This window comes from Schistocerca americana, chromosome 5 (assembly GCF_021461395.2).
Source record: "Schistocerca americana isolate TAMUIC-IGC-003095 chromosome 5, iqSchAmer2.1, whole genome shotgun sequence".
Taxonomy (NCBI): Eukaryota; Metazoa; Arthropoda; class Insecta; order Orthoptera; family Acrididae; genus Schistocerca; species Schistocerca americana.
The window spans coordinates 443,420,199-443,446,953 of record NC_060123.1 but is presented as its reverse complement, the minus strand read 5'-3'; the positions used below and the strand labels follow the sequence as shown (position 1 = coordinate 443,446,953).

The 26,755-nt window shown below is 38.7% G+C and overlaps 1 protein-coding gene across 2 annotated transcripts in view; it reads right to left on the bottom strand.

The window, feature by feature from the left end:
- LOC124615372 (voltage-dependent calcium channel subunit alpha-2/delta-3-like) overlaps window positions 1-26,755 on the bottom strand; it is a 332,033-nt gene that overhangs the window by 139,614 nt on the left and 165,664 nt on the right. For both annotated transcript variants that reach the window (XM_047143196.1, XM_047143197.1), the window contains exons 6-9: window positions 23,351-23,607; window positions 12,655-12,765; window positions 8,789-9,011; window positions 1,856-1,992 (exon numbers count right to left, since the gene is read on the bottom strand). In XM_047143196.1, coding sequence (XP_046999152.1) covers window positions 1,856-1,992; window positions 8,789-9,011; window positions 12,655-12,765; window positions 23,351-23,607 — 728 coding nt within the window. The remainder of the gene's footprint in view (window positions 1-1,855; window positions 1,993-8,788; window positions 9,012-12,654; window positions 12,766-23,350; window positions 23,608-26,755) is intronic.

Sequence of the window (26,755 nt, the reverse complement as noted above, 5' to 3'; positions counted from 1 at the left end):
ACATTTAGTGTTTTTTGTAGAACTTATATTTGAGGTTTTTATGTTTTAAACATTCAGTAATACTGTAAGGTTATTATTCCCATTATATAATTTTAGTCATCAATCCAAAAACTGGGTTGATTCAGCTTTCCCCACCAGCCTGCTTTTTGCAGGTCTCTCTGTATCTTTAACTCCTGCTGCATCCTACATCTACATGAATCTGTTTACTGTACCCATGCCTTGCTCTACACATCTACATAGTTTACCCACCTCCCCCACACTTCTCCCCATTACAAAGTTAACTATTCCTTAATGCTTCAGTGTTTGTCATATCAAATCCTTCTTGTTTTAGTCATGTTATGCCATAAAATTCTTTTCTTCCCACTCCGATTCACCTCTTCACTAGTTATTCCATCTACTCATCTAACCTCAGTATTCTTCTGAAATACTACACTTCTAAAACTTCTATTCTCTTCTTGTCTATATTGTTTGTCATCCACATTTTGCTACCCTATAAGGCTATACTCTAGCAAAATACTTTAAAAACAGATTTGCTATACTTAAATTTATATTTATTGACATTATATTCCTCTTTATCAGGATGGCTTTCCTTGTCATTGTTATCTACATTTTAATGTACCTTTACTTATACCATCATTAGTTATTTTACTAGCCAAATAGCAAAACTTGCTTACTATTTTCAGTGTCTCATCTCTTAATCTAATTCCCTCAGAAATAATTAACTTAATTCATCTATACTCCACCACTGAAGTGTTATGAAAATGTGTAATTATACTAGAAAAATAGCAATACCACTGTTTGAAACAGATTGTTTTTTCTGGTCTGTTAAATTTCTATGTGCCACTCTTCATTAATCTGCAAGTAAGTAATTGCCTTTCTCAATTCTAATCAACTGCACTTTCCAGTGATCTGTCATTCCAGAAAAAAGTAAGGAAATGCTTCTTTTAATCATGTTCAGAGACTTCCATATGTATTATTAAACTGTAAAAAAGAGTCACAATACTGAAGAAGTACAGATAAAGCAAGCTTCTAGATTTATGAAACAAAAGGAAAAGAACTAACATATTCATCAGTCCCACTGTGTTCTGTAAGTACTGCAATGAATGAGTAACCTCACGAACATAACACGAGCTGGCAACATATATGATGTCTTCAATACACCAGATTACTGTGCATTATGATTCATGTGAATCAACAAATTGACTATTTTAAACAAACTGTGAACCTAAACAAGAAAAATGTTCTTACTACAAATTAGCATGAAAGCAGTGTTCACCGTTTCAGAACCTGAATTTTTTATTTCTTTCAACAATTTCCCATTTTCCAAAAGTTTTCCTTAAGAAAATTAAATGTTCTGTTTTCTGGTACATCCATCTCTTTTCTTAACATTACTTCTGACTCCCTTCATACATGTTGCCTCTGCTGTAATCCATGGTTGGGGGTTACTTTTCCTTTCTGCAGCACATACATAATTTTAACTTTCTTGCTGCTCATTACACACTCTGGAAAGTACAGTCTCAAGTTCTTATACTTTTATTTTGTGTGTGTGTGTGTGTGTGTGTGTGTGTGTGTGTGTGTGTGTGTGTGTGTGTGTGTGTGTGTGTGTGTTGCATATGGCCCAAAGCCAGAAACACAGTTACAGTTACAAAAAAATGTCTTTTCATAACACTATACGACAGTAAATTTAGAAACAAATAATTTATGTAAATACAAGCAAATGCTACTCTGTAGTTTAGGTTGCTTGACTCATCTTTTTTCACAACACTATACGACAGTAAATTTAGAAACAAATCATTTATGTAAATACAAGCAAATGCTACTCTGTAGTTTAGGTTGCTTGAATCATCTGACTAACCTCAACATCAGCATCTGCATGGGTCCACACAACAGGATGTACCTCGCCTTGCAAGACTAATGGTTGTGCAATTATTGGGATGTACTGAAACACCGTCTCTCGCACTTCATTGAGACTTTGAATGTGTTTGAATACACCTGATTGAAAATGTGCAAGATTTCAACAACAAATAAAATTTAAAAACAAAATGAAAACTAAATTCAAAACTAATGTTACCAGCAGACAAAAAATATCTTATTAAATTAGTATGTGGTGTCTCATAAGATGATATTGTGCATTCATATTCATAATGTAGTCACATGTCTATAGCATAGCCTGTAACTTGTAACCATAATAAATTTGAATTTGTAAAATGTTTCTAACATTTTATTAATATTATTAATTTGTGGTTTCCCATAACAGATAATTACAGGAATGAAAACAACTTTTAACCTTCAATGTATCACAACAAGAGAAATGCAAAACATAAAGGGTAGTCTATTCTGCACAACTGCTGATCTTTAATATGAGGAAGTAGTCTATTGCAAATGGTTACTGAAATTTAATTATTTTAGTGTAAACAATTCCAGTCATTTATACCTCCAGAATGAATTTCTAACTCTGCAGCAGACTGCAGGCCATTTTAAAACTTTCTGGAAGATTAATACTGTGTGCAAGACCAGGATTCAAAATTGAAAACAACTTATTGTTGTGACTAAACCTTTTCTCCATGGTATGCTTTCTTCTAGAAGTACTATCCCAGCAAGCTATGCAGGAGAGCTCCTGCATGGTCTGGAAAGTGGAAGAAAGGTACTGGCAGTATAGAAGCTATCAGGGAAGATGTATGGATAAACTGAGAGTCAGTAAGAGAATTCCCCATGAACAACAAGTATCCATACTGTTTTAATCTGTCACGAAGTTTCCCTTCTACTGAAATAAAAATGATTTTTTCAGAGAAATTTCATACGGTTGAATGGTGCGGCAAACAGTAACACAGTCCAAATAAGTATTAACTGCTTGCAGTGTTCCCTTTATCTGAGGACATATACACATAATAAAAGTGGGGAGGAGACCATCAGTAGCCATATGCATGTTCCCAATAATTAGAGTAGTGGTTACCAAAAGTGCAAGTTCAGGTGGTGAAATATGCTCCACTAGAGAGACAAGCGTAAGAGAATATAGAAGACTTTCCACAGGGCGGCTTTCAGTAATTACTAATGCTTGGATAAAATCAAGTGCGTGAGACAGCACCTTTTAGAAGATTGAATAAATGGTAGGCTGTCTTCCAACTGCGTTATCAACATTCAGCCATCTACACTCCTGGAAATGGAAAAAAGAACACATTGACACCGGTGTGTCAGACCCACCATACTTACTCCGGACACTGTGAGAGGGCTGTACAAGCAATGATGACACGCACGGCACAGCGGACACACCAGGAACCGCGGTGTTGGCCGTCGAATGGCGCTAGCTGCGCAGCATTTGTGCACCGCTGCCGTCAGTGTCAGCCAGTTTGCCGTGGCATACGGAGCTCCATCGCAGTCTTTAACACTGGTAGCATGCCGCGACAGCGTGGACGTGAACCGTATGTGCAGTTGACGGACTTTGAGCGAGGGCGTATAGTGGGCATGCGGGAGGCCGGGTGGACGTACCACCGAATTGCTCAACACGTGGGGCGTGAGGTCTCCACAGTACATCGATGTTGTCGCCAGTGGTCGGCGGAAGGTGCACGTGTCCGTCGACCTGGGACCGGACCGCAGCGACGCACGGATGCACGCCAAGACCGTAGGATCCTACACAGTGCTGTAGGGGACCGCACCGCCACTTCCCAGCAAATTAGGGACACTGTTGCTCCTGGGGTATTGGCGAGGACCATTCCGAACCGTCTCCATGAAGCTGGGCTACGGTCCCGCACACCGTTAGGCCGTCTTCCGCTCACGCCCCAACATCGTGCAGCCCGCCTCCAGTGGTGTCGCGACAGGCGTGAATGGAGGGAGGAATGGAGACGTGTTGTCTTCAGCGATGAGAGTCGCTTCTGTCTTGGTGCCAATGATGGTCGTATGCGTGTTTGGCGCCGTGCAGGTGAGCGCCACAATCAGGACTGCATACGACTGAGGCACACAGGGCCAACACCCGGCATCATGGTGTGGGGAGCGATCTCCTACACTGGCCGTACACCACTGGTGATCGTCGAGGGGACACTGAATAGTGCACGGTACATCCAAACCGTCATCGAACCCATCGTTCTACCATTCCTAGACCGGCAAGGGAACTTGCTGTTCCAACAGGACAATGCACGTCCGCATGTATCCCGTGCCACCCAACGTGCTCTAGAAGGTGTAAGTCAACTACCCTGGCCAGCAAGATCTCCGGATCTGTCCCCCATTGAGCATGTTTGGGACTGGATGAAGCGTCGTCTCACGCGGTCTGCACGTCCAGCACGAACTCTGGTCCAACTGTGGCACCAGGTGGAAATGGCATGGCAAACCGTTCCACAGGACTACATCCAGCATCTCTACGATCGTCTCCATGGGAGAATAGCAGCCTGCATTGCTGCGAAAGGTGGATATACACTGTACTAGTGCCGACATTGCGCATGCTCTGTTGCCTGTGTCTATGTGCCTGTGTCTATGTGCCTGTGGTTCTGTCAGGGTGATCATGTGATGTATCTGACCCCAGGAATGTGTCAATAAAGTTTCCCCTTCCTGGGACGATGAATTCACGGTGTTCTTATTTCAATTTCCAGGAGTGTATATCGGAAAGCACCCTGCTGTATTGTGTTAGCAATATCCCGGTGCCCTTTTTGGTTATACAGTCCCGTGAAATCGGCAAAGTGGAGAATCATCACTTGCCATGACATCATTCCTTGAGTAAATACATGGTTTTATCCTTTCTGCAATTTACTTATAGACCACAACTGCATGGCAAACAATGAAATTATTCCACAAGCTATATTTGGGACATCATTAGAACACATGAGGTAAAGAAGTTGCCTCCAGTTGTACTAGGCAACATGACTGCAAACATTTCTTGCTAAAATCCATCATGCTTGTTAATCCCTGTGCAACTTTAAGCTGAGAAGTTTCATTTACTGTAACCCACTGTGTAGCTTATGGGGATCAAATCCATATTTACTGTGAGACTACATTTTACCACCAAGCCTAATATTCTTTACACTTGTCACCCCTTGTCTGGGGAAAATACCTTTAAACATTGATTAATTTTAATAGGATGCATTAAACCCTTATAGTATTCATTACAGCTTAACTACACTGACTATTCGAAGATTGTGATTACTGGAAATGACTGCTGACACAGAGGTGAGGAATTATTGCTGACTAAGGAAATAATAATTATGGAGTTGAGCTTATGGTTGTACAGCAGTTGCTTCTACATATCGAGAAACTTCCGACTGTTATCCTCTCTTATTCCGGATCAGCATCTGAATTACTGAGACAACTCTGTAGTGGGCAAAGCAATCGTCAAGTGGCATATGGTGTTTTGAACCTGGTACAAAAGCTAACAATAAGGAATTAGGACGTTTCAATGTGCTGGATAAAAGCTCTTTAAGGCTTTCCTAAAAATGAAATAACAGGCAAGTTTGCCTAACTGCGAGTCACAATGGAGAAAAGGAACATGTAGGAGTATCAGCTGTTAATCTTTAAAACATTATCATGCTATTAACTAGAGATAAATATGGTGCAGAATGGGATGAGTCATCCAAATACTAAAGGCAGATATTCGGTCATAACTGACTGGCTACTAAGGTACCAAGTTCTAGTATGAGAAATATCGATCCTACGGAAGATTTAAGATCACTGTAATTCCCATCATGTTGAACAATGGCTGCTACAGTAAACACATACGTCACCTTGGCTTGCTGCCATCCCTATTATACAACTGTTGTAAAGAAGAGACAAGCAATGACTGTCCAAATAGATACAATACTACAAATCATTTACTATAAAATGTGGTGAATATGGGCTGTTCTCTGTCACACTGCTATACCTAAAAAGAATTTAGAATATATCATTGTTACATTCATTTTTAACTGAAGTGCAGATCATCTTTTAATGCAATGCAACTTCACTTTACTTTTCTTTAACTCAACTTTGATAAACATTGTATAAAGCACTCTCTCTCTCTCTCTCTCTCTCTCTCTCTCTCTCTCTCTCTCTCTCTCTCTCTCTCTGTGTGTGTGTGTGTGTGTGTGTGTGTGTGTGTGTGTGTGTGTGTGTGTGTGTGTGTGAGTGTGTGTGAGTGAGTGAACGTGCATGCATGTGTAAATAGTTAAAGTGTACTAGTGGCTATGCATGTTCCTACTCAGGTGCCAAATAAAAACCATATAATGAAAGCCATAGTTATTTTCAACATAAGGTTGCATTACTAATCGCATACCCTTGCCTTGCTTGAATTTTATCACATTTACATTCAGAGCTCTAGGCAAAACTCAGAACCTCCTTAGCCTCAACAGAATAAATCATGTGTTGCTTGTGGTACACTGGTATAAAATGAGAAAAGAATGTGTCTAAAAACATGACATAGGAAATTTTTATTCGCAAGAGGCACTGTTAGAGAGCAATAATTCAAAGGTTTCACTGTAGATGGATAAGGAACAATGTACTGAGCAAGAAAACAACCACATTTTCCTTGTTTAAAGACTATTAAGTTACTAAATACTGGGTCACTTAAAATTTCATATGTGCCAGTATAATTTATACATTTCACTGAATTTTAGAACTGATGGTCCTTCTGAAGAAATTAACCTACTTTGTCAGCTTCAAGGATGGTTCAGTAAATACCTATTTTAGGAATGAACAGCCAATATTTTTTTTCTAAAACCAACTATTTGTGTTTTCAAAATAGTGCCTTTTTAAGAATACACAATTTTTCAAACATCCTGCCCTTTTCCTAAGTCCTCTAAACAAAAGAAACAGGATCGTGCCCTCTATAATATGCTCTTCTTGATAACGACCATCTCATTCCAGCCAAATTTTTTTACCTGTCACCCAGTTTACCTTATTTGGGAACAAGAACAAGTGAAACACATACAGAGGATGCAGCAGCAATTCATCCTGTTCTGTAGTGACACAAAAAGAAAAAAAGAAGATAAACCCTAGTGTGTTCAAAAAATCTAATTGGGTAAGTAATCTATGATGATTTTCATAAATGTCAATCCATGATACAGTTTAAAACAAACAGAACTGAGAATGAGTAGTTAATACAGCATTATATGATTCTTGATACCTGACTGAACAGAATTTCTATCTGACATTCTAAAAAAGTAAGCTCTTGTTGCTAAAATTCCTGAATGAAGTTAAAGAATGAAATTAAGTTAAGGAACAGTTTAAAATTAGTTAAAAGCAGCACAGGAAACATTTGCATTTGGGTAAGCAAAGACACAATACCAATTTAATAATGGATTGAAAAGAGCAGTGCAAAAGAGCATGGTCATTCATTAGAACTACTGAAGATGAATCAGACAGTCCGAATACTAGTACAAAACAATAAGCTGTAGGCTGTAAGATCAAAATGATTATCAATAAACTTAACGTAACACAAAAGGATTATCCTTATAACACAAATCTCAAACACAGTCCTGTCACATCTTCATTTAGTCACGTTAGGGAGGTAGTCAAGAGGAAGCTGCTACAGTTGCCAAAGGTATGAAAAATTGAAATAGTAACTATATTTACAAAGCGTCAAATAACTTATCGAAGGAACTAATACATTATATTGTAGCACCCTTGGGATCCATACCAGGTCAGATTAAAGGAAGACATCAAAGCAATTCAGAGTTGGTCTGGTAATTCTGAACAGCACATGAGTGTTACGGAGATGCTTCAGGAACTCGAATGGGAATCCTCAGAGGGAAGGCGACATTTTTTTCCAGGAATACTATTGAGAAAATTTAGAGAACCAGCATTTAAAGCTTACTGCAGAACAATTCTGTTGGCTCCAACATATATTGTGCATAAGGACCATGAAGATAAGATAAAAGAAATAGGGCTCATACAGAGGCATACAGTCAGCCATTTTTCCCTTGTTCACTTTGCGAGTGGAACAGAAAAGGTGGACTGCAGAGTATGAATGTAGATGTAGTTGTAGGTATTCAATAAATTTATCTCTTGTGGAAAGCTTCTTTCCTGATCCCTAAAACCATCCAAGGTGAGTCCACTTTTCCAAAAAGGCAGCAAATCTGAGCCTGACAACTACAGACCAATTTCTGTAACACCAGTATTAGTCAAAGTCTATGATAACATGGAGTGTCAGTGGATGTTTGAGGACCAAGAACTGAATAAGATGTTAACCACCTCACACTTTGGTTGCAAGATGCAAAGGTCTACTGTCCCTGGCGGTCTTAGTGAGAGATATTTTATTGTCATTAAAAGACCATGCTCTCACAGAGATACCCCTTTTGTGATCTAAGCAAATCCTTTGACCATTCTGTTTTGCTCTCACAAGGCAACAGTTTAAACCTGGTCACATCAAATCTTTATAATTGAAAGGAAATTGTAAGTACTGGAAGTTAACAACTAGATTCACTTGAGAGCCAATACAGTGTCACAGGGATCAAAATTTGGACTATATCTATTCTGCCCCCCCCTCCCCCCCCCCCCCCCCCCCCCACCCCATCCCACTCCCAAAAAAAGGAAAAGAAAAGAACAGAAAAAGCATCTGTGAACAGGCCTGAAAGACTTTACGTTGCTGACTGGCTGCTATATTACATTCTGATGCAGTACGGAAAGGCACGGATTCAGAACACTGTTCTCCTAGTGACTGTTAGCTCTCCAGACCTTGGAGCCACTGCTTTCTCATTCAAGTAGTTCCTCAGTTGTTAATATGTAAATTTTGGCAATACTCAAATTGAAAATTTTTAGATGAAAACTATAACAATGACAGCAGGTAACTTATAAAAGTTGATGTAGTCCTTGACCTTTCGCACGTGCTTACCTCTGTTTAGACACGCCATCCACTTAATTTCCATGACTTTTGTAACTTCTCTACCAACTAGAAATGTAAAGACTCTGACAGGAATTGTACTACCATTATTTAAACGGTTATATATCTCAAAAACCTCAGTTATGTTCCCTGTTACACTATCTGTAATCAGCATCACAGCTTGATTACAGGTCAGTCTTGTACCATTTCCTCCACAGTCACGCTCGTTTCTAGACTGTAAAAGAAAATGAACAATTATAAATACGATAAAATAGTCAAACATGAGATATATAAATTTCTCCAGTAGGTATTAAAACAATGGCTGGAAAATCTATCACATCGGGCATATGGAACAGGCAACATTAAGTAAGTACATATGGAAATCAGCACAGCTTTTAGTTTATCTAAAGAGTGCTTTTACAGTATATTCTGACAAAATAGAAATCTAAATGTTTCCTCTGTGTTATGTAAGTAATAACAAAACCAGGATAAAATGATGTATTGTGTATACTCTTAGAAAAAGTATGTAGAAGAAAATTAAAACAAGCACTAAGTAAAGTAAATTTGTGGTCATGGTGATCTAGTGGATTGAACACTTGACTCTGACCCTAGAGGTCCCAAATTCATCACAGATAGAGGCAGGGATTTCTCCTCATTCCAGTCCATCCAGGACACACCTCAGTACACTCAGCCTGGTATCAATTGAGTTCCGGGGATGTTTGCTGGAGGTAAAAGACAGCCGGGGCACTGGGCTTGTCAGCTGGTCCCTCCTAGTGCTGTGGCAAAGAAAGGCTGTACTCTACCTACAGTCAGGCCATTAGCCTGGTTGCACGCTTGTGCCACACACTTTACGCCTATTTAAAATTAGACTATCACTGAAATTGCTCAGAAAAAAGGCTGCACATGTAAGCAGCAAAAAACACTGCACAAGGAAGCAGCTACGCAGTAATTGAAACAACTGACTCGTGCAATAAATTTTCAGAATATGACAATATTTTATTTTTCTCCTTAGAATTACTTCAAAATAGTGTAAGGCTGGTTTGAACACCAGAATGCTTTATTAGGCATGGTCCTATTGGATGTGCTATGGCCTCGCCTTCCTCCAACATTTGAACTGACTAACACAGAGCAATTTGACATTGTTAATCACATTAAAAATAATTACCAGAAGTGAAAAACAGACAGACAGAAAAAACCCTAGAACCAAATGAGGATTGAACTTTACTTTCAGATATATTACCTGATACATACCGACTGAGCCACACTGCTATATGAAACTGATAATTAATTGTTCTAAGCCAAATATTTTAAAACTGTCTTGATCAAAAGCTGACAAGTATTTTAGGAATGTATTATGGAAATTAACTAAAGTGTTTTATCCTCCTCCCTCTTTGTATCATGCTAAAAATGATTGGAAGCTTAAACTCTGCACTGAACATTTTTATAAAAAATATTCACAGACTGAAATTACCCTCTCAATCTCGCCATGGCTTATCTCTCCAGTGATCTACCACCTCCCAGATACCCACCATCCGGCCACAAAGGAGCACTCCTCTCATGACTCCGTACCACTCAGGACCGGCGCAACTGAATCACATTCTTCACCATGTTTCAACCATCTCTGTCATAGTCTGAAACAAGGAACAAACTACCCAGTATCCTTCCCACCCTTCGAAGTGGTATTCTGCCACCCATCAAACCTCCATAATATCCTTGTCCCTCACAACTCCACCCCTGCTCCATTTCATGACTCACATCCCTGCTATAGACCTACATGCAACACCTGTCCCTTATAGCCTCCCATTACCACCTAATCGAGTTCTCTCAAAGGCATCTCCTATCCCGTAAAAGGCAGGGCTACCTATCAAGCAGGTACATGATCTACAAAAGATACAATCACTGTTCTGCTATCTATATGGGCACAACAGCTAACAAGCTGGCTATCTACCTGAATGGTCACCACCAAAATGTGGCCAAGATATAGCTGGACTGCCCAGTTGCTGGACATTCTGCTCACCAGTATGTGTTTCAATTCAATGAGTGTTTCACAGCCTGCACTATCTCGCTCCTCCTTAGCATCACCAGCTTTTCCAAATTGTGCATGAGAGAACTCTCGCTGCAATATGCAGTGTATCCTTCCTTCCCGTAACTCCCCACCCCCACCCCCTTCAGTCTTGGAGCATTCGTCTGTCTATCCCCTTCCCTGCTCCATCTCCAGCACAATACAGTCTTCTATTTTGCCAACACAACCACTAGCCTCTTTCTGCTTCTCCACTCCTCTCCTCTCCTTATCCAATCCCTTCCATCACCCCCCCCCCCCTGTTCAGCTATACCTAGAAGCTCTAGGAGTTGTGCTAGTGTAAGTGTGTGTGTGTGTGTGTGTGTGTGTGTGTGTGTGTGTGTGTGTGTGTGTAGCATCTTTTTAATCTTTTTCTGACTCAGCACCACCTCTACGTGGTGAGTAGCAATCTATCCTTTTCTTAATATTATGATTATTTCATTCTGGACTTTCCGCTGTTTAATCTTATTACCTATCTGCATTGTCAGTTTTACAAAGTAATAATGACATAAATTATTTAATTATCATGGGTATATCTTTTTAAATACAAAAGCATCATACATAACTACACTTTTCCTATCTACTATACAGTTTACCTCAACATACCTTATGTCTATTACATCATACATAAGAACCCATCTTGAATTTACTGCCCACCTCACTATGCACATATTAATCCTATTACACTGTATGCCAGTATCCAATTTTTTGCATTTAGTATGTATTCACTGACTGAACAGGAAGGGCTTTCGCCAAGCAACAGTTTTATTGTTTGTTTAACTTCAAGTTGATATTTGAAATATGAAATGGTAAACAGTTGTACAGTTTTATTGCCATATAAGCAGCACTTCTTTGAAGTTTTGCTGTGCTGTTGAGCTCTTACCTTTATACAGTTTGTTGTTTTCATGTTTATTGTTTTACACACACACACACACACACACACACACACACACACACACACACACACACACACACACACAGAGAGAGAGAGAGAGTAAAAAGTTAAGATTTTAAGTTTTCAAACAGTGTTGCAGCTGCATAACAACAGCAAAAATGGAAGACTTTTAAAAACAATTTAAATGCATTTTGAATATTAAATTACTTAAAAATTTACAAATGTGAAACAGGCACAATGCTATAATTTTAAGATGTAACAAATAATACTAATCTCTTATATGAGCACCAGATACACTGAAATCATTATATCACACTGAAGACAGTCATTTAAAGACTTAAAGAAAAATGCATTACAGGACACACATCAATGGGGAAAGGATTATATTTTCATAGAGGTAAAGGTGATAGCAAGTGTATGATGGATGGTAAAGCTGCTGACTGACTTTAGTAAGACTGGTGATCAAAGGATGGAGGAGGAAACTAAACCAGAATGTATGGAAGCATGTTGTTCATAAGGTATCACCAAAGATGAAGGAGAATGAATTAATATACCAGAACTTGGAGATTTACAGCAGACCAATGCATGGAGCACAGACACATAATAGAATACAGCTTTCACACTAGCTTTCGAGCTCTTGCTCTTTCTCTGTCAAATGATTTACAAAGTCTAGCAAACTGCTGAGTCTCACCATGGCAAAGAATTGTCCATTTGGGTGTCTGTGTGGTTGTGTATTTGAATGTGTGTACTTTTGGTATGGAGAGATCATGAGCTCGAAAGTTAGTGTGAATGTTACATGTCTCTGCACTCCATGCGTCAGTCCACTATAGGTGAGTGGTTTTACCTTTCCCTTATTTTACATATTGCTCCATCCAGGAATTTCCATTACTGTTAAAGATAACATAAGTAGATTAACACACTTACTTTCTCCAGAAGTTTGAAGGCCTGAATAAAAGCCTGGGAAAAATTGGCAACTCCTTCTGGGTCAATTATTTCCAAAGAATCTTTCAGGGTGTTTACATTTTCCAAAGTAGCCTGAAAAACAGAAGAAATATCATCAAAAGTAAATGTACAGGGCCATTTGCATGACATTTCCAACAAGTATAACATTTATTGAGAACACTTCAGTGTCAATAATATAAATGAAACCAAACTGTGATGATAATCATAATACATTATTTCTGACACCCGACTTCTGCCAATCAGCTGACTTCCACACTCTAGAGAGAAATCCTCAACTCAAGGAAAAAGTTTAATCAAAGTCAACACACATCTACCAATCTTGACTTTGTACACCAATTTAATTTCTTCCTCTTTCATTTAAATGAGGAGACATCATCAAATTATTAAGTCTCACATCAAAGTGTTTAAAATGAAGTCTGTTAACCAAACTTTTGCTTTTGTTACTGGGTTGTGTAGGGTGGGGGGCCATGGAGTTGTATTTAAGGTGCTTTGAGGAAAACTGAGTATACGATCAAATGCTCATGCAGTAAGAGTATGTTGTTGGTTGATTAGTTACTTAGTTCCATGGATCATTTTGCATGATAAATCTTATTGATGTGGAATGACTAATTTTACATTCACATCACAAATTAAATTATAAATATGCTTCAAGCTGAATATTTGTAAGTTTTCTTTAATATACCGATGTGAGTTGGTAGTTCCTACCCACCACATTTTATACATTACTATAAAACATATTCTTTTACAGAGCAGAAGACATTGCCAAGGAGAAACTTTTTCAGTTTTGTGAGCTTCCAGCATGCTGAAGTAACTTAGGTCAGCAACTTCTGTTAATCAATAGAACAAAAAACCAAAAAAACCAGTCCAGCTGCTGATTTGTATCTGTATCACTGTAAATGTACATTACACATTTTTTGACAGCTTCAGAAATCCCATTTTCAACTTCGTTATGACAATTAATGGGTTTCGACCTAACACAAGTCATCAATTGAAAAATAAAATATTTGAACTTGGACTGGTTTTTCATTCTATTTTTCAGTTATGTTTTCAAATTTTACTTTGCTGCCTATCTGAAATTTTATATTACTGGGTAAGCGATAAAAATTTTGTTGTGCCATTGTGCATCCATTTCTGTGCTAAAGAGAACCCTAATGTAGAGTAATGAGTATCATTTTCCTTCTGCTATTGTAATTATGTACATCATTGTCCCTTTTGAACTGTGGTGGATTATTCACAACATATGTCATGAGAGTAAATATACTGTGAAGCAGTATACAGAATGGCCAACTCTTAAAATGACTGTCTACAAGATGGTTGTGGATGAGCACCACATATATTCTGAGCAATGAAGACTTTCTTTCTTAAAGATGGGTTACATCTGAACATTATTCCACAAAACATTACTGAATGAAAATGCACAAAATATGTCGGCTTATTGAGTTGTCTCTCCCCAAGATTTGCAACGATTCTAAGTGCGTGTGTACCTGAACTAAGCTATTTTAGCAGTTAAAAATGTACTTTTTCCACCCTATTTACTATTTCCTCACAGTGTGATACACTTACCATTGGTGTAGTATTCTTCGATGTGCAGAACTGTTCTGTTTCTGTATGTATGTTTGAATGAATTACAGTACTAGCATCATGTCTAATGTAAATGAACTGATCAGCTGGTTCCTTCATTTGATGTTCCTCAGAAGAACGTGTAGGTGTTGATGCATACACTGGTCAACCAGAAAATTATAACCATCGACCTACTATTAATATAAACCCATCCAAGCAGTAGTAGTGTCACCTGGTGATGAATGACTGCCAGTCAGATACACACACGGTGAATGTAGTATCAGTGGGCGTGTTGGGCGTGTGCAGAATGGGGAAGGCACACAATCTATCCAAGTTTGACCAAGGGCAGATGGTGATGGCCAGAGGATTGGCACGAGCATTTCTGAGACAGTACAATTTGATGGGTGTACGAGGAATGCTGCGGAGTGTGTCTTCAACATGTGGAGCCATGTTCATATATCATGGGATTAGGTGACCACCACCACTCATTACAGTTGTTGGACATCATAGGCTGGGAAAACTGGTAAAATAGGGCAGGCAGTCAACTGTGGTGGAACTAACATCAGACTTTAATGCTGGGCAGAATACAAGTGTATCTGAAAACACAGAGCACCAAGCACTCTGAAAGATGGGTCTCTGCAGCCGACGACCCATGCATGTGCCAATATTACCACCATGACATTACTACTACGACTGAAATGGGCATGTGACCATCGGCAGTGGACGTTGGTGCAGTGGCAGAGTATTGCATGGTCTGATGAATCCCGATACTATGTGAGCAGCTCCTTGACTGGGTCCAGTGGAGCTTGTGCAAGACACCATGATGGCAAAGGAGTATTATACACTGGTTACATACCATGTACACTCCTTCATGACTATCATGTTTCCTGATGGCAGAGAAGGGCAGCACAAATGGCCACAGGTTTGTTTGACCCATGTGGGAGTGTCACAAAGATGATGCAGAAACTGAACTGGCAGACTCTGGAAGACAGACAAACTATCTGGAGAAAGTCTACTTACAGGGTTTCAAGATCCAACTTAAATGATGACTCTAGGAATATGCTACAGCCCACTATGTAATGCACACAAGGAGGCATAAAACAATCATTCTTCCTCTACTCCATCAGTAAACTGAACAGGGAAAACCCTAATAACTGGTACAATGGGATGTCCCTCTGCCTGCACTTCACAGTACAGTAGTTTGCAGAGTATAGAAGTTTCCTATGCCTCTAAGAAAGCTGAAAACACACTTTTACAAAAATAGTTAAAATACTGTACATTGTCTTATTGTGACAATAAACCTAAAAATTTCAATTTAGAGCAATCTTGAAATCCTGAATTCAAGTGCTATCAATATTAATGTTATTAGGCATAGTTTTGGTTCCTGTTGATGTTATTGGTAGGTGGGACTTCACAAGGCATGCCCTGCAGCTCAAGAGGAAAAGGAAGGGTAACTTGGCCATGATGACAGCAAAATTTTTAAAGAGGGGGGGAGGGGGGGGGGCACAAACTCATGGGATTACCTTTTTTTTAGGCTAAGATCAGTGTCCAATGAGTCAACATTGAGTGAAATTATGCTTAATGAGAAGCTCAGACAAGCAGGTACTTGAGATGTTAAAATATCGCAATACTCTCATAAAAGAACAGTGAAAAATAATGTTAGTATATTGCATTAGAATATCAGGGGATAAAAAACAAAGCAGATGAGCTTCTTGCTTGTTTAGAAAATTAGAACACTGAGGTTAGAACAGATATACTCTGCCTGACAATATAAGCTTTCAGCACATGCAAGTAGAGAAACTATGGAGGGAGGAGGAGTTGCCATATATATTAAAATTTATCATAGTGTGAAAAATTTATGATACTAAGAAATTTTTTGTACAGCAACATGCAGAAGCATGTGCCTGTGAGCTTAAACTAAATATTGGCAATTTTGTAGCTGTAACTGTGTATAGATCCCCACTGGGAAATTTTCAGCTGTTTCTGAAAACCTTGGATTCTTTGGTGTTTGTGCTTTCTGTCAGACAGAGGGAAGCAAATTATAAAACAATTTGGAATACTGTTATATGGGAAACAGGGTAACTCAGAGCACAGGAAGACTATTTTTATTACTCTCAATGAAAAGTTAGTCAACAAAAAGTCAGAAGTACTACACTTTTAATAATCATTTATTTAAGTGTTGTAGAGAAAATAGGATCCAGCTGTTGGTTAGAAAATGCAAGGCTGTATATAGAAGTGGCAGTACCTATGCAATTTATTAAAACTGAAATTCAACCCACCTCTCCTGCTGAAATTAAGAAAATACTAAATTCACTCAAATGTAAAAGCTTACATGGAACTGATGGAATTTCCAAAAGAGTAATAAAAGCTTGCTCTCAACAGATAAGTAGGATTTTCAGTTACATGCATAGTACGTCACTGAGACAGGTCATTTTTCTGGATAGACTGAAATATGTTTTTGTTAAACCCTAGTAGAAAAAGGACAATAAGTGTGCTGCTAACAACTACCATCCAATCTCACTTCTGACAGCTTTATCCAAAATTCTTGAAGTAGTAGTTTATTTAAGAGTAGCTTTGCATATTTTGAAAAATGAAGAATAACAAAATGTCAGTTTAATTTTCGGAAAGGCTTTTCAACAGAAAATGATAAATATGCTTTCACTGATCAAATATTAAATGCTCTGAATAACTGAACATCACCCACTGAGATGTTTTGTGATCTCTCAAAGACTTTTGACTTTGTGAATCATGAAATTCTTCTATTATGGTATGAATGGGATAGTGCACTAATGATGTAATTTATATTTAACTGGAAGAATGCACACAGTTGAAGTTAACAGTACAGATAGTCTGCAAAACTCAGCAGAGTCCTCTAACTGGGGATGTATCAGGAACAGTGCCCCACAGTGTTCAGTCTTGGGTCCCTTGTTGTTAATATATATTAATGATTTGCCACTTTATATTCTCAAAGGTGTAAAGCTAGTTCTCTCTACTGATGATACAAGTATAGCAATCTCATCCAACAAATAAGAATTAGCTCAGGAGATTGTAAATAATGTCTTTCAGAAAATTATTAAGTGGTTATCTGCAAAAGAACTAAACTTTGAGAAAACACAGTATATATAGTTCTGTACAGCAAATGGCATAATACTATAGATAAATATAGACTCTGAACAGAAGTCTACTGCTAGTGCAGAATATTCAAAATTTCTGGGTGTGTGCATAATCAGCGGTAGTAGAGAAGAGCTCAGAAGAATGGCAGGTTCGTACTGCAAGATTGACAGTAGGGCAGGCCTGCAAGTCAGTGAAGATAAGACAGAATACATGGTCCCGAGCAAGGCAGCGAGAGATGGGGACCCCCTCAGGGTGGACAGTCTCCAATTCAAAAGGTCAAATACCTTGGTGGTCTCTGCAGTGATTAGAACCACTGTGAAACTGAAATAAATGCAAGAATTGTCAGAGGCAATAGAGCATACTTTAGCCTTCAGGATGTGCTGAAGAAAATATCCCTGTCAAGAAGTTTTAAGATCAGGCTGTACCAAAGTATGATTATGCCAGTGGTTATGTATGGTTGTGAAAGCTTCACCTTTAGGAGAACACATGAAGAGAAACTATTTGTTTTTGAATGAAAAATCCTCCAAAAAGTATATGGTCCCGTGATAGATACACAAACAGGGTAATGGAGAATTAAAAAAAAAAAAAAGCAAGAATTAAAAGAGCTTTACGCACAGCCTGACATTATAAAAAGAATAGGAAGGAGAAGGTTGACCTGGGCTGGACATGTAGCAAGGATGAATGAAGGAAGGATGCCCCATGATGTGTTTCTGGAAGCTGTAGCTGAAAGGAGGTAGCAGGAATAGCCGCGGACAAGATGGAAGGACAATACTGACAAGAACACCGAGGACATGAGACTAGGTGTGGGCGAATGGTGGCAGGAGGCTCACAACTGGGAACAATGGAGGAGGAGTGTGGCGCAGGCATATGGTCACTAAGGCCCAAGCCATAGATAAGTAAGTAAGTGCATTGATGAGAAATTGAACTGAAAGGAACACATTAATGGTCTGCTGAAATGTTTAGGTTCTGCTGCTTATGCTATTAGGGTTATTGCAAATTTTGGTGATATGCATATCAGTAAATTAGCCTAATATGCCTATTTTTATTAGCTGCTTTAATATAGCATCATATTTTGGGGTAACTCATTTTTAAGAGAAAAAGTATTTATTGCACAAAAGTGTGTAATCAAAATAATAGCTGAAGCCCACTCAAGATCACCTTGCAGACATTTATTTAAGGAACTCTGGACATTCAGAGCACCTTTGCAATATTTATATTCACATATGAAATTTGTTATTTATAACCTATCCTGTTTCAAAAATAATAGCAAAGTGCATAGCTAAAATACTAAAAGAGAGAATGATCTTCCCTATTCTGGATTAAATCTGACTTTGGCACAGAAAGGGGTGAATTATGTTGCCACAAAAATCTTCGGTTATCTACCAAATAACTTTAAAACTCTGACAGATAGCCAACCAACATTTAGCAACAAATTAAAAGAATTTCTGAATGACAGCTCCTTCTACTCAACAGATGATTGTTTAGATATGAAGCAGTAAAAAAGAAAAACACACATGGGGCATCATGTTGGGCATTCCATCCAGGAATGGCTACTGGTGGGTATGGACCTTGGATGGAATGACTGACACGGTACACCATGGTAACAGAATGTCCTAGATCAAAGCAGGGCTTAAATGCCAACAATCACAGAATAAAATGGATAATAACCACAAAGTAGGCTCACAGCATTCAAAACAGCTGCAGGTGGAAGGAAACGCTACAGTGCATACCACAGACAGAGTGCCTGATGCAGTGCGGACAGCACAAAGAGCACCTAGCACAACATAGGCATAAATACCAGACTCGTTCAACACTGGAATCAGCATCAAACAGCACCTCAAGAAGACTGTGAGTCTTGTAGGTGAAATATCATGCAAGAAAGACGTGAATAAGTGGCAGAAACCCAATTGTTCAATATGACAATGCCTCTCCGGAAAAGCATGAATAATTAAATGGTCATTGCTTTGGCTTGGATCACAATATTCAGTCAATTTTGTAATGTAATGAGCATATTAGTTCAATGTGCTTTGAAGGAATGTAATGTTTTCATCTAGATATTGCTGAGTAACTGCATGATTATAATTGTTGTTGTTGTTGTTGTTGTTGTTGTTGTGGTCTTCAGTCCTGAGAGTGGTTTGATGCAGCTCTCCATGCTACTCTATCCTGTGCAAGCTTTTTCATCTCCCAGTACCTACTGCAACCTACATCCTTCTGAATCTGCTTAGTGTATTCATCTCTTGGTCTCCCTCTACGATTTTTACCCTCCACGCTGCCCTCCAATACTAAATTGGTGATCCCTTGATGCCTCAGAACATGTCCTACCAACCGATCCCTTCTTCTGGTCAAGTTGTGCCACAAACTTCTCTTCTCCCCAATCCTATTCAATACTTCCTCATTAGTTATGTGATCTACCCATCTAATCTTCAGCATTCTTCTGTAGCACCACATTTCGAAAGCTTCTATTCTCTTCTTGTCTAAACTATATATCGTCCATGTTTCACTTCCATACATGGCTACACTCCATATGAATACTTTCAGAAACAACTTCCTGATACTTAAATCAATACTAGATGTTAACAAATTTCTCTTCTTCAGAAACGCTTTCCTTGCCATTGCCAGTCTACATTTTATATCCTCTCTATTTCGACCATCATCAATTATTTTGTTCCCCAAATAGCAAAACTCCTTTACTACTTTAAGTGTCTCATTTCCTAATCTAATTCCCTCAGCATCACCCGACTTAATTAGACTACATTCCATTATCCTTGTTTTGCTTTTGTTGATGTTCATCTTATATCCTCCTTTCAAGACACTGTCCATTCCATTCAACTGCTCTTCCAAGTCCTTTGCTGTCTCTGACAGAATTACAATGTCATCGGGGAACCTCAACGTTTTTATTTCTTCTCCATGAATTCTAATACATACTCCGAATTTTTCTTTTGTTTCCTTTACTGCTTGCTCAATATACAGATTGAACACCATCGGGGAGAGGCTACAACCCTGTCTTACTCCCTTCCCAACCACTGCTTCCCTTTCATGTCCCTCGACTCTTATAACTGCCATCTGGTTTCTGTACAAATTGTAAATAGCCTTTCGCTCCCTGTATTTTACCCCTGCCACCTTTAGAATTTGAAAGAGAGTATTCCAGTCAACATTGTCAAAAGCTTTCTCTAAGTCTACAAATGCTAGAAACGTAGGTTTGCCTTCCCTTAATCTTTCTTCTAAGATAAGTCGTAAGGTCAGTACTGCCTCACGTGTTCCAGTGTTTCTACGGAATCCAAACTGATCTTCCCCGAGGTTGGCCTCTACTAGTTTTTCCATTCGTCTGTAAAGAATTCGTGTTAGTATTTTGCAGCTGTGACTTATTAAACTGATAGTTCTGTAATTTTCACATCTGTCAACACCTGCTTTCTTTGGGATTGGAATTATTATATTCTTCTTGAAGTCTGAGGGTATTTCGCCTGTTTCATACATCTTGCTCACCAGATGGTAGAGTTTTGTCATGACTGGCTCTCCCAAGGCCATCAGTAGTTCCAATGGAATGTTGTCTACTCCCGGGGCCTTGTTTCGACTCAGGTCTTTCAGCGCTCTGTCAAACTCTTCACGCAGTATCTTATCTCCCATTTCATCTTCATCTACATCCTCTTCCATTTCCATTATATTGTCCTCAAGTACATCGCCCTTGTATAAACCCTCTATATACTCCTTCCACCTTTCTGCCTTCCCTTCTTTGCTTAGAACTGGGTTGCCATCTGAACTCTTGATATTCATACAAGTGGTTCTCTTCTCTCCATAGGTCTCTTTAATTTTCCTGTAGGCAGTATCTATCCTGCCCCTAGTGAGATAAGCCTCTACATCCTTACATTTGTCCTCTAGCCATCCCTGCTTAGCCATTTTGCACTTCCTGTCGATCTCATTTTTGAGACGTTTGTATTCCTTTTTGCTTGCTTCATTTACTGCATTTTTATATTTTCTCCTTTCGTCAATGAAATTCAATATTTCTTCTGTTACCCAAAGATTTCTACTAGCCCTCGTCTTTTTACCTACTTGATCCTCTGCTGCCTTCGCTACTTCATCCCTCAAAGCTACCCATTCTTCTTCTACTGTATTTCTTTCCCCCATTCCTGTCAATTGTTCCCTTATGCTCTCCCTGAAACTCTGTACAACCTCTGGTTCTTTCAGTTTATCCAGGTCCCATCTCCTTAAGTTCCCACCTTTTTGCAGTTTCTTCAGTTTTAATCTACAGGTCATAACCAATAGATTGTGGTCAGAGTCCACATCTGCCACTGGAAATGTCTTACAATTTAAAACCTGGTTCCTAAATCTCTGTCGTACCATTATATAATCTATCTGATACCTTTTAGTATCTCCAGGGTTCTTCCATGTATACAACCTTCTTTCATGATTCTTAAACCAAGTGTTAGCTGTGATTATGTTGTGCTCTGTGCAAATTCTACCAGGCGGCTTCCTCTTTCATTTCTTAGTCCCAATCCATATTCACCTACTATATTTCCTTCTCTCCCTTTTCCTACACTCGAATTCCAGTCACCCATGACTATTAAATTTTCATCTCCCTTCACTACATGAATAATTTGTTTTATCTCATCATACATTTCTTCAATTTCTTCGTCATCTGCAGAGCTAGTTGGCATATAAACTTGTACTACTGTAGTAGGTGTGGGCTTCGTATCTATCTTGGCCACAATAATGCGTTCACTATGCTGTTTGTAGTAGCTTACCTGCATTCCTATTTTCCTATTCATTAATTATTAAACCTACTCCTGCATTACCCCTATTTGATTTTGTGTTTATAACCCTGTAGTCACCTGACCAGAAGTCTTGTTCCTCCTGCCACCGAACTTCACTAATTCCCACTATATCTAACCTCAACCTATCCATTTCCCTTTTTAAATTTTCTAACCTACCTGCCCGATTAAGGGATCTGACATTCCACGCTCTGATCCGTAGAACGCCAGTTTTCTTTCTCCTGATAACGACATCCTCTTGAGCAGTCCCCGCCCGGAGATCCGAATGGGGGACTATTTTACCTCCGGAATATTTTACCCAAGAGGACACCATCATCATTTAATCATACAGTAAAGCTGCATGCCCTCGGGAAAAATTACGGCTGTAGTTTCCCCTTGCTTTCAGCCGTTCGCAGTACCAGCACAGCAAGGCCGTTTTGGTTATTGTTACAAGGCCAGATCAGTCAATCATCCAGACTGTTGCCCTTGCAACTACTGAAAAGGCTGCTGCCCCTCTTCAGGAGCCACACGTTTGTCTGGCCTCTCAACACATACCCCTCCGTTGTGGTTGCTATCTGTATTGCTGAGGCACGCAAGCCTCCCCACCAACGGCAAGGTCCATGGTTCATGGTTCATGGTTCAGTTGATTCCCCGAGTGCATGCCAGTGTATACCACTATAGTTTTGGCCCTCAATCACAAAAATAAAATTATCCATAAATAAATATAGTCAGTTGATCACAAATTTAACATGATATCAAAAAAATTATATTCACAGAATTGCTACCAAAAATGTGCCCACAAAAGGGTTGAATATGAATATTTCAGCAGTTAAAAAACCCTCCATTCTAGATCTGAGGCAGTATCTAGACTCAGTAACGTCAATATCATCTATTAGAATCAAGATAAGTAATATTGTTTTTTCATGGGACAATACAATAAAATTTGATAAAATAATTTTAACTTTCAGTTCATTTTCAAAGTAACTCCTGTCTTCTTAAAGAATATGTTATCTCCATAACAACTCACACTGAGAATGATAATGTGCACTCACATACCAGTTATTTTAGAACAACTTGAACTAGTTTTACAAGTTGATTATGCAATTAGAAGTTACAAGTGTCAAGGACAAATCTGCAAAACTTTAACTCATGGGCATTTTCCTAGTGCCTAGATACTGATGAAGACTAACTAATGAGAGAAAACAACAGAGTAGATTACCTGACATGCAAGCTCATACCTGTACTAGCATATTCTTGAAACACGGCACAGTCTCCTGGGCTCTCTCTGAGAAGTTGAAGACATTAACAAAGTCATTATTGGAAAGTGTATCAAGAATAGTGCGCACTGTGTGTTTGGAAATCGTGTGCCTCAGGCCTTTCATCGATCCCGTGGTGTCCATCAGGACGACAACATCTTTGCTGCAAGTTGAAGCTTCAATATACCAGGAGCGTGTGCGGCAGTCAAACAGATCTATTGGTTGTGCCCACTTCATGGCTGTAGGCATTGCAAGAACAGCATTAGAAGAGCTACGTTTGAAGTTTGTTATCAACAATTAATCACAGTTCAAAAACAACAGTAACAATCATAAATATAATACCAGACTGAGAAATTACTTACACTATTTATTGCCCAGCCTTAATGTGGCATAGAAGGAAATGAGGTGTTCAGCCACAAAAATATTGGCCATACACCTAGTAGTATGTGAAAGAGGGGGGAGGGGGAGAGGGAGAGTGGGAGTGGCAGAAAAAGGAACAGAGAGAGTGGGAGGGGGAGGGGGAGGGGGCAGAGGGGAGGGAGCGTGAGAGTGAGAGTTCAGCAAAAGAATAGGCAACATTTAAAAATAATAACCCCAAGGAATGAGATGTATCAGTTCTTTACTAAGGGACGAACTAAAGCCAAAGCATTTGCTTTATAAATGTGTGTAAAAATTCAGCAAAGAATATGTCAGTTCCAACAAATGTCCTACGAGAGAAAAGATGCCCACTACTTAATTCCATACACCTGTTTGCAACAAATGAGGTAGAAGTAACAGCAATCACATATAACCTGAACAATACCAAGATTCAGGACATTTTTGTTACGTCCAACAGGGTTATCAAACTGTCGTCTAAATTTATTGTTAAACCCCTGACCAATATAAGTAATTAGTCAACACGGAAGGATTGTATCCCGGGAGTTTAAAAATAGCTGGAGTGTGACTACCATCCAAATACTGACTACAGAACCTGAAAACTACAGACCTGTTAGTATCCTTCCAGTAATATTAGATATCTTTTGAAAGAATTCTGTGATAACAGGCTGATAAACTTCTTTCCATCACAGGATATCCTATCCAGAATTCAATATAGTTAAATACAGAAACCCAATACTTTGGTAACACAAGAACGTGTTGACTATGTACTGTAAACACTTGACAGGGAAGAATCAACAATTGGCACATCCTGCAACTTATTAAAAGCTTTTGATTTAATGGATCACAATACTGTTCTGCAAAAACTAAAATTCTGTGGTTTAAGAGCCACTGCATCCAATTTGATGAAATCATGCTTTTAATGAACAGGTATCAGAAAAGGAATATTAGATGAGGAGAGCAATAGATACCATTCATACATGGAGAATATCCTGTATAGGGTGCCTCAAGAAAGTGTTTTTGGGGCACTATTTTTCTTAGTATATATCAAAGACTTTTCTGATGATATTCAACAGAAATCCATCCAATCTGCAAATGACATTAATATTTCAGTTAAGGGGACAGATCTGGAAGAAGTGAAACATATTGCTGAAAGAGCTTTACTTAGACTAGATAACTAATTTAGAAATAATAAAACTTGGAAGTGGGGGGAGGAGAGGGGTAGGGGGGGGGGGGGGGGGGGAGAGCAGGGGTAAAAACACCAATCATGAAATTTAAAAACAATCAACCCAAACAAAACGAGTTGGAGTTAAGAGTCATTGCTAAGAAACATGAGCTAGTGGTATGTGTAAAATTTCCAGTTCTCTGTCTCGATAATAGATGAACATGTGTAGGGTATATCAGCTGCATAAGTAGTAAACTAAATTCAGTGTATTGTGCATTACTGAAGTTAGTCAAAGCTGTTAGCACTGAAATGCTTAAACTCATTTACTTTGAACACTTAAAAAAATGAGGAGTTACAGCAATAAGAAACAGGAAACTGCTGGAAGCTAAGAACAATTCAATACACGACAAGTTGTTATGAGTAAATAACATATGGGGAGATGTAGCTATTCAATTGCCTTCCAAACCAAATAATCAAATAAAGAACATTAATGATGTTAACCACACAATCAGAGAGATATTGGACAAAAATTTATTTTATTCTATAAATAAATTTTCTCATTATTGGAAGGTATATCCAAAAGTATGATGCATGCATAACAAAAAAGAAATAGAATTGTTGTCATTCAATTTTGGTAAGCAATGTATTTGAATGTAAATTTAAAGATAATGAAATTATTCATAAACTGTAAAAAAGAACATAATACATTATTAAAAAGTCATCTATTTATTATGCTGTAATACCAACCCCTCCCCCCGACCTATGGAAGATGGTGGGGAAACAAAGCTATGTGGCAAAGTTTATGTTCCAAACACACACACACAGTCTGGATCTGGAAACTGTTCAAGATGAGAATGATGATGGTTATGATTATGATGGTACCAGCGACAACTGAAAGAAGGAAACAAATTTCATACTAACATCTTTTTTAGCTGTCAGAAAGTATTTTCAAAGTATTTTTACCAGCACACATTTGTCTGAGGTGCCCAACTTGGAGATAGTTGGTTTTAGTTCTAGTGTTGGCAAATATTTCCATTGACAGTGGTTGGCTGCTGATGATAGCATGTTTGGTGGCATAAAAATCCGATCACCAGACTCCACAGCTTTATTGGATTAAATTTCAAATTTCTTTATGGCCTCAAAAGGCATGAGAGAAGATGCCACTGATGCTCACCCCTACTTTCTCAGCAACCTCACAATGCTCTTTGACAGGAGTATACTGGGTAACAAACACCAGATTTCACCCTTTCCTTTATGTCTTGTCATGATTATTATAAACAACAGCACAAACAAGACATTACCCTACAAATCAGTGCCCCAAGTAGTGCTTGAGGTGCAGAAATCAGCACGCAGTGTTCACAAGATATGGTAGCACACTACACATCTTTGAAAAATAAGTGTCACAATACCTCAAAAATGAAACTTTCTTGTGCATATTCTGATTGACCGGCAGCAACTTAGTAGATTTCCATCAGTTACTACTTGAGTCTCTGTAGATGTCCATGCTTCTCACGCTTTCGTTATCAGTTTTGCACTAAAAAACATTGTGGTGATGTATGAGGTAGAAACAGCAAGTGAAAACAATAATTTCAGTATACAAAACTTAGAAACTGGTGAAAATGATGATGTTTGTTGTTGCTATCATCTTCAGTCCAAAGACTGGTTTATTGCAGCTCTCCACACTACTATATCCTTTGCAAGCCTGTTCATCTTTTCAAAACTACTGCAACCTACACCTAATTGAACCTGACCAATTACTCATGCCTATGTCTACCTCCACAATGTTTATACCCCACACTTCCCTACATTACCAAACTTATTCCTCGATGCTTATTGATGTGACCTAT